Source organism: Chanos chanos, chromosome 1 (genome assembly GCF_902362185.1).
Source record: "Chanos chanos chromosome 1, fChaCha1.1, whole genome shotgun sequence".
Classification (NCBI taxonomy): Eukaryota; Metazoa; Chordata; class Actinopteri; order Gonorynchiformes; family Chanidae; genus Chanos; species Chanos chanos.
In genome coordinates, this window is record NC_044495.1 from 15,160,969 (window position 1) to 15,174,408 (window position 13,440).

At 38.2% G+C, this 13,440-nt stretch overlaps 1 protein-coding gene across 1 annotated transcript; it reads left to right on the top strand.

Annotated features, from left to right (window-relative positions):
- Window positions 1-1,547: 1,547 nt before the first annotated feature.
- Window positions 1,548-5,635, top strand: pax1a (paired box 1a). Its single transcript, XM_030765513.1, has 4 exons — window positions 1,548-2,214; window positions 3,080-3,213; window positions 3,473-3,683; window positions 5,544-5,635. The coding sequence occupies exons 1-4, from the start codon at window positions 1,548-1,550 to the stop codon at window positions 5,633-5,635; spliced, it is 1,104 nt and encodes a 367-aa protein (XP_030621373.1).
- Window positions 5,636-13,440: the final 7,805 nt, after the last annotated feature.

Below are 13,440 nucleotides of genomic sequence, written 5' to 3' on the forward strand. Positions count from 1 at the left end.
TCTTTACTTCCACAGGAAACCCAGAGAGCATGCTGTGATAACGCTCTCCGTTTGGAATTCAGTCAAAAGACCTATACCGAATACAGTCCATACGGTCAAAGGTATCGATTACATAAGGCTGTCCTTTAATATAATGAAAAATGCATTAGAACTCGATCTGTCTATTGTCTGTCATCCCAGACCCCTTCATGCGCATCTCAAGTTCTCTAACGCCAACGTCTGAAACCAGCGTAGGCATGGGTCGGATGGACAAAAGCACGAATTTTCAAATTATAGGATTCAGGCTGTAGGATATGCACATGAGAAAGAATATAAATCAGATGGCAAATTAGCCAGGGATAGGCCTAAAACGTAAAGATTGGGAGATGGTTTGATGTATTTGTTCTTAAATCTTTGGGGTGACAACTTTTGAGTAAGCGCCACATATGTATACATGATTGTAGAGCTTTGTCTGAGCAAAAAATTACATCAAGTCTCTATCTGCAGTTCAAAACAAGCGTTCACTTTAGTGAATGAAAACAAGAGTTCACTTTAGTGAATGAATAATGTTACTACTATCTGGATTTTCTTTGCTAAAGGACTAAAGTTTGTAAAAATGTGACACTTAGACCTTTGAAGGACCACCACAATGCCTTGCTGTCTTGTAAAGTTTTGATGATTTTCTAGTTACAGACAGGGATGACTCTCATGCTCCTGCCACTTCCAAGCCCGAGTATTTCCGCGCAGGGATTTTAAGAAGGCGAACCGGATGGTACATATGCAGAACAGCCTATCCACTGACTAGAGAACCAATGAAATCAAACCAATGCTCATAGCGTAACCAGGGAGATTGACGTCGTGGTGGACGCGTCAAATTAATCGGAGCAAAGCGAACGGGAGACGTCAAATCTTTCTTTAGCTTGGGAAGATCTGTCTCGCCTGTTGGCTCCTTTAATTTGCTCTTGAAGTTCTTCGTCGACAGAAGACGAAAGTCGGTGAGAACAATCTCTGCTCTAGTTCGTCATTTTCTTATTCACCTCCAAGCTTTCCCCGCTGCAGAGGACACGACTAGTGCATTCATCTATTGAGGAGCAAAAATTCTAAAAACTGCATCTTAAAACCACGGCAAATGGGTGAGTCTTTGTGCATTTCTGCATGTGTGAGTGACACACAGCTTTGAACAGCGATTATGTTTTTCACTCCTTCACAGGTCCAGAAATAGGCAGACTACAAAGTCGAACCAGGGTTGTAGCTGAAAATCGGACAGTTTACATCCTTTTCACTGAGACCTTTGTGCAAGTAATTAAGAGGGAGTTTCTCCATAGCCATACCTTTCGTAATTTTTGTTTTGGTCTTATGTAGTGCTCTACATGTTGTAGGCTATTTTTCAAGTTATTTGCATCAGGTCAACTGATGCTTTAACTTTTGCAACTGGTGATCTAATACAGAAATTCTGTTTGATATATGTGAACGTTCTACAAAATAATCAAACAGAGGGACGGGTTACCCTTTTCTGACATTTTTTTTTTCCTTTATGTGTTCATATTATTTTTAGCGCTTTAACAAATATGGCAATTCATTTTCCAATGTTTGTGTTTCATTCAGAGCAAACCTATGGGGAGGTGAACCAATTAGGAGGTGTTTTTGTCAATGGACGACCGCTGCCCAACGCCATAAGATTGAGAATAGTGGAGTTGGCTCAGCTTGGTATCAGACCTTGCGACATTAGTCGACAACTTCGTGTCTCCCATGGTTGTGTGAGCAAAATTCTTGCGAGGTACAACGAAACTGGGTCTATTTTGCCGGGTGCAATTGGTGGAAGCAAGCCACGAGTTACCACACCGAACGTTGTAAAAAATATAAGGGAATACAAACAGGCAGACCCGGGGATTTTCGCCTGGGAGATTCGGGATCGACTTCTTGCGGATGGAGTGTGTGACAAATACAACGTACCTTCAGTCAGTTCTATTAGCAGGATTTTACGGAACAAGATCGGGAATTTGTCTCAGCCAAACCATTATGAAAGTGGCAAGCAAGCGTCGCCACAACCGGCTCTCCCTTACAACCACATATACCCATATTCATACCCCAATGCCATGTCACCCACCGGGACCAAAATGGGCAGCCCTCCCGGAGTCCCATCCTCGGCTGGTCCTGTTAGCATATCCCGTGGTTGGCCCTCAGCGCATACCGTCAGCAGTATCCTGGGTATTCGGGCTTTCATGGACCCTACAGGTTAGTACATTCGTCATATTTTCATCCAAGTTTAATCAAATCTAATCTGAAGATCCAAATTATCATACACATACAGACGCAAACCCTCTAAAATTAAGTTGAATGCACATATTCGAGATTCACATGATGATCATGGTAAATTATAAATTACAAGTTAGCCCAATATAACCATTCGCTCAGAGAAAGGAAATGCCCACAGTTTCAAGCTAAAGTGTGGACTAGGCCGCGGTTCATTTTTTGATCCTCTGATCCACTTTTACAGTCGGGATTTGAATTTCATGTATAAATCTAGGCTTTATGATGTAGCACATGCATTGAATTCAAAGTCTGGAGTCAAATGCAGTCGATTACTATAGGAAAGTCCTGTTTGAAAAAAAAAAAAACTTTGAGTGAAAATAATGGCCTCTATTCTAATTATGTAGGCTAAATAACAAAGAGATACAGCTTTGCGTCTAAAAAGAAACAGGCTGTTCCACAATGAGCATTTGATCGAAAAACACAGATTTATGTTTGTTTGTTTTTATTTTGTACTAATTTAAAATTAATTCTGTGTGGTTATTTGCCTAAATGATCAATTGAATTATGGGCTGTGAATGGGTGCTCTTCGGAGTACATTAGAGCAACTGGTGATATTTATGGCTGATTATTTAGACCATACAAAACGAATGCGTTCGCATGACATTAAATTTGTTTCATAAAATGTTACAGTGTTTAGAAATACCTAAAACACACCAGAGTATCCTAAATACTCTTCATCTGATAATGCTGTCATAGTGCTCTGGTGATAAATAGAATTTGCCGCCGTATTATCGGTTGAAACAGTTTTGATCCAAATGTGAGCATGAAATGTGTCTTTTTTGTGAAGCTATTGCTGGCGCTGAGGGGTATCCACCGAAAATGGAGGACTGGGGAAGCGTCAACAGAGCGACGTTTCCATCCGCTCATGGAGTTAACGGAATAGACAAATCAGCCATTGAAGCGGATCTAAAATACCCTCAGGTAAAGATAAAATATATTTAGATATTTAAAAAAAAAAAAAAAAGAAAAGAAAAGAAAAAGAAAAAGAAAAAGGAGATCTGCCCAAAAACATGCTGAATTTTTAACGATCTTAGTGAAAAGAAAGAAAACTCCTACAGGGATTCCCTCTCTCTCTCTCTCTCTCTCTCTCTCTCTCTCTCTCTCACACACACACACACACTAACTCACTCACTCACTCACTCACTCACTCACTCTACTCTGTGTCTCTCTGGCTTTTCAGTCTTCTTCGACACTGTCTAGTTATGTCCCGGCGTGTGCCTACTCACCGTCTAATCAGTATGGTGTGTATACCGGGCCCGCGGGCAGCTACGTGAGTCCCGGTCACCACTGGCAGGCCCAGGGTACGAGTCTGTCTCATCCAAGCAGCGGCATGAGCATGCACGCGGGGGAACTCCACTCGCCAATGGCTTTCAAACATACAGCACGAGACGGTAGGCTATTCAAAATGTTTACGATATTTTCTAGTCAAAAGAATAGGCCTACTACAGATGATTCCTGTTATTTACAGAATCAACATTGTGATCGATCTGCGAAAATGTGGCGCCATCAGTAAGCAGTGCACTATTGCTTATTGCTTATATAGGATGTGACATTTTAGCAGATACGCTAGTATAGGCTATGCAAAATAAGTGAAATTAGTTACTTAAATTCACTGTTTTTGTTAAATCAATTTTTCATCCTACACACGAGAATAAGAGTAAGAGGTCCTCCTGGAATTACGTGATGTGTTTTTCATTACTATTTACGTATTAAGTAGGCTATATGTAGCAATGTTAGTTACAACTTTGATTAATAATAATAATAATAATAATAATAATAATAATAATAATAATAATCTATAACATAGTCCATCACAAATCTCAGTGAATGTAAACCAACTCCGTTCATTCATCTATACTCATTAATATGTGTCACACAGTAGAGTTCATCTGGTTGTTTGAAACATACATTGATATTCACTATGACGTCTTCGGTTTTTTGTCCCGTTGTGTTGTATCGGTGTTAATAGTCCGTGTAGGGATATTCACACACAGCTTTGGCTAACATAAATAGCTGCACTGTACTCGTGCGGAGGCCTGTGTTCTCAGTATGTCTGATTTTGCAAGTGAGGATTGCAATTTCTTGTCAGGTTAGCATCGCCACCGGCATTGCCCTCCTCACTGTAGTTTAAATTAATGATCCTGCGAACACATTGTAGGCCTACAAGTTATGATGTGAGAGTGTCATTCTTATTGTAGCGGATTGTGTCGTTTGTGTAGAGGTGTTTGTCGTTATCAGTGTGTATAATTTTTAGTGAGGATTCCTAGGTCGAGTCAGGTCAGCATTTCAGGCTACCATGTCCTCTTCACTGGAGGTCAGAATGGATGACCTCACGAACATATTGCGCACATTATCCTGCGATTTCGAAGCTGAATCAAATTATTACCCGCACTTGACATCAACTAGTAAGCTCTGTTTGCTAACAGAGATCGAAACTTTGAAGGAACCGCTTAATTAACACCCGATGTAACCATTTAAGAAAATATCTTTCCGTTGCATACTTTTGTTGTGCATCTTTGCTTATTTACGTTGTTATTACTGTAATCATGAGGCCACCTTAGTAATTGTTCTCCTAAGACATTTAACGGAATTCTCAGCACAGGCGGGTGTTGTTGTTGCTGCGATTATTATTATTATTATTATTATTATTATTATGATTCCTTAATTATTTAACACGTAATAATTTAAAAAAACTGATATGCAGCAATTTATATTTTGAAGGACATTGTTGCAGAATGTATTTCTTTATTCAAATATTTAATTAGTTTTAGTCTTAAAAAAAATGCTCACACTGAAGCACAGTTTCAAACAAATTGTTTGTCGCCTCATCAGTTCACATTTTAAGGGAAGCTGCTAGAGGAAAAGAAAAGTCCGGCTCAATTTACTTTATCGTTTTAATGTTAAATGTTACTGCTACTTTGCTTCAGCTTTTTAAATTAGTTAAAACTACTTTTCAGCCATTTTTCGACTAGTTTTCAGCTAATTGTGTAAGCTCACTGGCAATGCAGCAGCTCTGCTGAATTCCGTGTTGGGTTCAGTGATATCTTGAGAAAAAGAAATTCATCTCTCTGTCATTTAAAACAGTCCCTGCCTTATCCATTGATTGCTGGCTAAAATAGGCTAGTGCAATCTTTAAACGACTTCTTAAAACGTCCTTTCTTCAGGCCTGACAGGATATTTGATCTGTGTCTCTGTGAAGCAAGGAATTAGACTTGTTTGCTTTCTAAATACATATGTTTGTCCTTCTGTAGTCGACAGAAAACCTCCCAGTCCCCTGAGCAAGCAGCAGCACGAGGCTCTGAGCAGCGTACACGGTCTCAGTCATCCTACCTCATCCTCCTAACAAACCGCTCACCATCTCACCACAAGGTTAACAAGCCGCACGACTTTATTTAGCCGAGCGTATTTCAGCTCAGCTCACACAGTAAGTCATTGCTGGCACTATTTAAAGCTATTTGTTAAGTGTTACCGATGTGTCTCGAAGAAACCAAGACGACCAACACAGGTCTTAGGCGACAGGGTCCTAATACGGTGGGCTACCCTGGATATTTCTGACACCGACTGAATGTAAACTTGTGATTTTTGCCTGTACCAGAACTGCTCTGTGGCGGTATTGGTGATTGGTTGCTTTATCAAATGTCCAAAAAGTAGGCTACGTCTTGTGTATCTGGAAGTAGCCTGTCAGTCCATGGCAGTAATGACTTTTTATCACGATGTAAAACGAACCTTGTTGGCCAGTGGGTCACCATGACAACATTGTAATCCATGACAGTTCTACCTGCCGAATTTAACATTTTCTATTTTACTAGCCTAAACTGAACGATGTGAACAAAGTAATTATTTTGCAAAGCTAAAATATTTTTTAAAAAGCTTTAGTTATATATATTTTTATAAATTCATTTGTAAATATGCCTAATAAAGACATTGTATAAGTAAACTTTGGTAGTTGATATGATCATTGTGTGTGCACTGTAATATCTCTAGCCTAACAGGCCTAATTCAAAAGGTTTAGGCTATTTATTATTCACACTTTCTAAGCTTCTTCCACTGTACAAAAAGCAAACGAAGTTTAGAATAAGCTTTTGCCTGATACAAAAGAAATGCTACATGGCCAACAGGACATAGACGATTTCAGTATGGCTTGAATGAAAATTTGTCCGATAAGGCTATTTATCTTTCCTCTCATGTGCATTGCATTTAATGGTGCTTTACAGCGTTTGGCGCCTAGTGAGATGCTATCTTCACTAATGCTGGACTAATGCCATTGTGACAGTAAATCGAATACTTAAGTTCTTTAGAATATTTTTATGTTTACACACTTTTCCTGTCGATTACGGTACAATCACTGGATTTGTTCCGTTTTTTTCTTTATTTGTGTCCTTTTCCTATTGTAGTCTCGAAGAGATCGAAACAAGCATTGCTCTGTTAATTGGGAAAGCACATGTGTTCCAATTATTGTTTTCGTTTTCCTCACCCGGTATGACTTTTTTTGTGCCTCTGAACCCGAAAAACCTTGTGAATCCAACGTAGACTTATCCGCCGATCCGTGCGAATATGTCCATAAGCCTACTTTGGTATGGACATTAATGTTCTTTGTCCGGCATTTCACAAAAACGGTTGGCGGAAAACACTAAATCATTCTTTTTTAATGTGGAACATTAATTATAATTAAAATATCAAAAAATTACAGCTTTGCAGACTCCACACAAGAGATTTCAAGGAAAAGATTATATACGCTATTTTCCCCTGAAACGTACATGTTCTGTCTCAGTTAATGTTCTCCAGTGATCGTAAGATTTATTTACTTATTTTAAACTAACCAACCAACCAAACAAACAAACAAACAAAAGCAAAAAAAAAATTGTTTTGAAAAAAAAATCTTGATAACGTATTTTTTTATCATAGTAACCCAGTCTTAAAGTAACTCCCAACACCTACCCAGACTACTGACAAATATTTATTATGTATGCGTAGTAACATAAGCATCAGATTTAGCAAATTGGTATTACATGCTTTGTATGACGCCAAGGTATTGGTATTTTCTACACCCACGTGTCAAATGAATAAATACAAGCACACATCCATCCATCCATACATGCATACATATGCACATACATACACACACACACACACACACACACACACACACACACACACACACACACACTTGTCCAAATAAATTAATATGTACCTACGCAAGGTTCAATATCTCCCTATATTTTAATGAAGATAATTCACAGGGTATGAGGGGGAAAGTACACAGATCTGATAATTTTACAGAAGTTATGTGGAGTGAAATTGTTCTTTTGTACATCTTCTGGATTCTTAAAGTATATTGTACAAATGCGCTTTTGTGTTAAGAACTTCTAATTCTGAGAGGCCAAAAACTAGGCCTGTGCATAGATGTATACATAAGGACCGGGATACTAATGTTTGATGGAGAGCAAATTCTTATCTCACTAATCTTAGATGATTTTCAGTAAATTAAGAGTTGAAGGAATAGCATTCAGCATGAAGGTAAACATTATATAGCGTGCATATTCATAACTGCCATTAGGAAGGCTGCTGAGAAACTGACGAGATGCAAGCGGGGAAAAGTTAGATTTGATCAGCACATTTCTCAGATGTAGAGGCCTTCTGTAAACAACGTAAGGCTCTGTAAACACATCACCATGTGAATGGTCAAAGTCAAGAACAGATCTTTATTTATCATTACTATTTTATTATTATTATTATTATTATTGATAAAGTTATTACAGAAATATTTCATTATGCCTGAATTTTGTTGTTGCTGAGGAGGATACCGATATATATATATGTATGTTGTACATGTACATAATTTCAACAAATGTTTAATGGTCCCAGACATGGACTTGTACGTATTTCGTGCATATGACATGAAAAGTAGAGACAACACAGTACTGAGTCAGATATGACATTATTTCATCTGAAATCATTAATGTTATTTTGGGTCCTAACATCGGCGGGTATGCAGGAGGGCTCTAGCCTGTACTTTGCATGAACTGTCCAGATGAGCTGAATTTGGTTATGTGACTCTAAAGAGGTCTTTTGTTATCAATGGTCTTTTGTCTGGGTCGATGGGACTGGATGCTAACTGGCTGATATAGGCAACGCATTTCCAGCAGTCCAGAAGCCTGAAACAACAGGATTCTGAGCTAAGCAAATCTTTGTCTGATAAGGTGGATTTGATAAGACACTAGAGTGATATTCTAAGATCACTGAGAGCAGGAATCTCTTATGTGTGGAGTAAAATTTCCCTGTTATACTTTCAGATTCAGATACTATCAAAACATTTTAAAACTCTTTTGTAATGGAAACAGCATGGAATGACATTGTGCTTGATACCTCGGTGGGGGGTGGGGGTGGGGGAGAACAGATCCACACCCAAATCAATAAATGCTGGATTGTTACTTAAAATTCTACAATGAATTACGAAAGAAATTTGAATTTTGCATTTACGGCATGCTTTTTACTGTTCTGACCTTGGCAAACTGACAATGGATACTGTAAATGTTTTTACAGTTTATCCTGATAACCCAGTCTGAAGATGGCAGTGTGTAACAGACTGCTCAATGAGGTTTGGAAATGGCAGTTATCTGAATGTACTCCAGAAATAATAATACATGTGGGCTAAAACATACATTAATGATGTGGGAGATAGCACACATATGAAGCCACTGTAGTCAGTTTTACTATTCAAAAACACAAGGCAGAGTATACTAAAATATACAAGTGTGCATACAAAACATATTCTGCTACTGCTAAAATATAACTTTTTTTTTTTTTTTTTGCTTTGAATAGACAACGTTTTCTAAAGTTCTGAGGGTGTAATCTTAGCCTTTGCGAACTAAATACATGCAGCGGTACTCTGGACAGTCTTTCAGAGGCAAAGCTATGTTAAACCTGATGGAAATCTTCCTCAGTTCTGGGAATGGATTCAACAAGTTCATGCTCCCTGTTTGCTGATAAATTTCACCTCTGTTTTAAAACTTGCTGGTTTGCCTCTCCTCTGTGTGATACATCCATATTTAAGATCCACCTCACCCGCAAAACATGACACACTTTCAGGACTGTATTTACACAGAAAATTCTTGTTTTTCAAGCTCATTAAAGTGAAAGTGACGGAGTGATGGATTAAAGTGATGAGGCGATGGATCTTTTTAAGAGTACAGGTGACATGAAGTAACTCAAAAGACACTACGCCAGAAAAAGTTCATTCATTTCAGTCTGAGACGGAACACTCTCAGCTCTCTGTTTGGACAGAAATCTTTTACAGTGTCGGGTAGCTGAACTCGATGTAAACACTGGACTCCTGGCCAGCCTCTTGATCAGCCCATTTATTTCTCTTCATGTTCAAAACATCCAAGCACTGAACGTGACGTGAAGTATGCTCCAGTCTTGTCGAAGTCATGTTTTTTTTTTACTTTGTAAATTGTCCACTAATTATTGTCCACCAGTTATTCAGTCTCGTTTTGTCATGGTACAGTTAACATAGTCATCATAACTTGTCATCATGATCAGACTTCTCCAAAAAACAAACAAGCAAAAAAAAAAAAAAAAAACAGAACAAAACAAAAGAACAAACAAACCTGAATGACTGGCCTAAACATTATTTCTCCCCCTCTGTCCATTCTCAGAATCCGTCACATTCAGTCAGTAAGAAACTGTCGGCACAAGCATCTGTGTTAACTGGCTATTTAGCATTAGTATAGCATCAGTACAGCAAAAGCTTACAACAACCCTTACAACCAAAAAGTGTTTCATATGCACTTGGCAGTCTAATATGTTCTGTATGTTATTTTTGAAATATAGCAGATTGTATAATGCCATCGTAGATTGTATGAATGCTGTGTGAATGCACTGTATGAACAGTTATTATTATTGTGAATCAGGACTTATCCCATGATAAACCGCTTGTCCTCAAAACATGATTCTGTATGGGCATATGCTTCTGTCTTCAATCAGGACAGCTGAGGACACCTGGGTACAGGTACAGAGCATGAAGGGAGCATGATGGAAAGAACTGAATTGTATTTTTGTGCATCTTTGTGTTGAGGCGTTGCCTTAGCCCTAGCTGTACTGTTATTGTAAGCCTCAAAACTGAGCTCTTATCGTTTTAAATTCTGTGGCTGCATTTCACATTGATTCACCAAACTACAAACGGTCTGCACCAATGAGCTTATATAAATGCATTTTGGAAGGACAGGGTATGTTCTGAAATATTCTGAGATATTTCTGATAATATCACATCACACTGGATGTGGCCATGGAATTGTTACATTGTCAGGGCGTGTGGGTGTATGAGCAGTAGCTCAAATGAAGCATTTATTTGACAAGGCAGAACAAATTTTATTTACAGGGATGGCCAGACAAAGTCAAATATTATTGATAAGATTATATTCATCAGTTTTAAGCATGTCCTGAAAGCAAGCTTACATGTTATCTTTCCATCTTTCCATCTCTTCTTGTCTTTTATTTCTTAAAGTTTTTTTTTTTTGACTGAATACAGAAATATGCAGTAAAAGTCTGGTCAGTTTTGTGAATTAAAGTGGACTGTTTTGTTCTTGAAGCACTAGATGGCCTTCCTGGAGCAGCAGGTTTAAACAGATACTGCTGGCTTTGAAACGAAACTCCTCAAACAGTGGAAGACGGATGGCCTTACAAAGTCAAAATGGGACATTAGCCTTCAGCTCTCAGAGTCTGAATGATTTGTCATTGTCTCTTATGTGTATATAAGCCATTGGACTTGCTTTGTAGAGACAAGAGTTCATTTTATAGCTCAGCAAAACTGCAGGAGGAGGTGAAGAGGTTTCACATTAGCTCAGTGCTCCTCTGAGAGATTAGCCTTCTCTGGCTGGCAGAATAGGGGCCTCCTCCAAGCCACATTTAAGTGGATGACCTGAGCTGGCTCTCATATCCACATTTAGCAGCTGGGGTCAAATGGTGCAGCAAAGGAACAAGACAGTAGTAGAACAATAAAAGCAGATTGTATTTTACATCTTACAGAGGTAACTTTAAAGAAAAAAGTAGATGGAATATCACTTTAAACAATGTATTCTACAGTAATATAATTTAGGGGCTGTTCACATTTGTTTAAAAAAAAAACATTGAAAAGAGCTTAGAGAATAGTTCAAGGTGAAAATTCAAGATCTATTAAGATCTATTTTACGGGCAAAGTAGGTACATCGTAATTAACAACAAAAAGATTGCACAAAGCATGTTAAAAACATGATTTATCATTCTGTAGGATCAAATTTTTCACTATTGTTCATCAATGGGTGTTGGAAAAAAGATTGGTCTGCCTGTGCGCAAAAGTACAATGTATAAAAGTACCAAGCTCTCTGTGTTCACCTCTCCTTCACAGTTCATATGTAGGCATGAAAAGACAGAGTTTCAGTTGCACTGGATGATAAATGGCTCCTCCCTTGTTTCGACTTGCAATGGTGGCTCACCACATCAACGAAACACTTTGAAAGCGGGGGCATATAGACAAGATGATGGCATTCATCTTCTCCAATTAAAACATATCATTTCATGCTCATCTCTCTGTGTCCCTCACAGACACTGAACCAGGCCTGGATTTGTTTTGCAGACCAGTAACCACGAGTTTCTTTTCACTGCGGTGCCTTGACTCTCTCTGATTATTACATGCAGATGACTAAAGTGGCATGAAATTATGTTTGCATACGCAATTGAAATGGTTCTTTTTAGGTCAAAACCATCCAAATATCAACTGTTTTGTAAACTAGAATTACACCCACTGCTCCTGTGTTATATTAACAGAGGGAATGTAAAAGCACCAAGTCCTAATGTTTCATGGATCCAAGAGAATCTGTTTAAGTCTATTCCCTGTTGGGGAAAAAAAAATCAGCACGGCATATGTGAATGAGATTAATGTCTGTATTTAGTGTGCTTGGAGAACAGATACTTGGGCAAGACTGAGACAGTGGGTTGATTCGTTCTCATTTTCACACACTACATTTTGAATATTCTGCCTCAGTGCCCATCTGTGATTTATTTACCAATGCTGAAACATATCCTTAGCTTAATGTTGCCTCAAATAGGGCTGACGTTAGCAGCAATCTGTGTGGCACTGCCTTTAACAGAGCCTGTCAGCTTAATTTTTGGCTATGCTTCTTATGAGGTGATAATCGAATGATGACTACCCACAGAAATATGTCTGTACAGTTCCCTGCTGTTTTGCAGAAAGAATTTATTCAAATTTGAATCTTTTTCAGTCCACCAGAGCAACATCCAAACTTTTTTTTTTTTGGTCCACAAGTGCAATAAACTTTTTCAGTCCACAGAGCAATACTCAAGCTGTAAAAGTGTCAATATTCAGGCATTCAGACAGATGGACAAAATTGAAGACTCAATCTGTTGACTGAAGTGTGTTAGGCTAGTTCATTCATATACTGAATTAAAAGGAAACAGTAGAAATTGGGAAGAACGGAAAGAGTACAGTGTGGTTCAAAAATTCAAAAAGACAATCCGTAACCATAAATGTAGGATTTGGGTAAATTATACCGTTCCCAAAGAAAATGACAGAACACTCTCATCCTGAAGCTGAAATGTAAAGTTTAACATGTACACAGTGAAAAAAGTTTTCTCTAACACTACTTACAATTAGGCTGTCAACATAAATCAGGTCTTTTTGCAGCTATTTATCCAGCACTATTATTTCTATACGGATGAATATTTTCTCTCTCTCTCTGATTTGTTTAAAATATCTGTTCTTCCATTCATCTACAACCTGTCAGAGCTTAGAATTTGGACATGTTGAAGTGAGTGCAATTTGATATCATCCTCCGTGTAACTGAGGATGAAAACTGATGTTACCAAACTTTGTGTGAAGTGGTCATGCTATGACTTCAAACATGCTCGAACAGATGAAGTGAGACACTCTGGCCTGGTTCTTGACCACTAAGCTCAGTGGAACATTTAAGCCTTTGGTCATATCACTCTGCTCTTATATGACAACAGAATATATTAGATGTGACATCATAATTTTCACATTGATGAATTTTGATATAAAAAGTTCTGTAGGAGGAGTAGGAAGTAGGACTGTACTCATTTCCAAAAATTACATTAGTCATCAAATTCATAAGTAATAAGTAATACCTGACC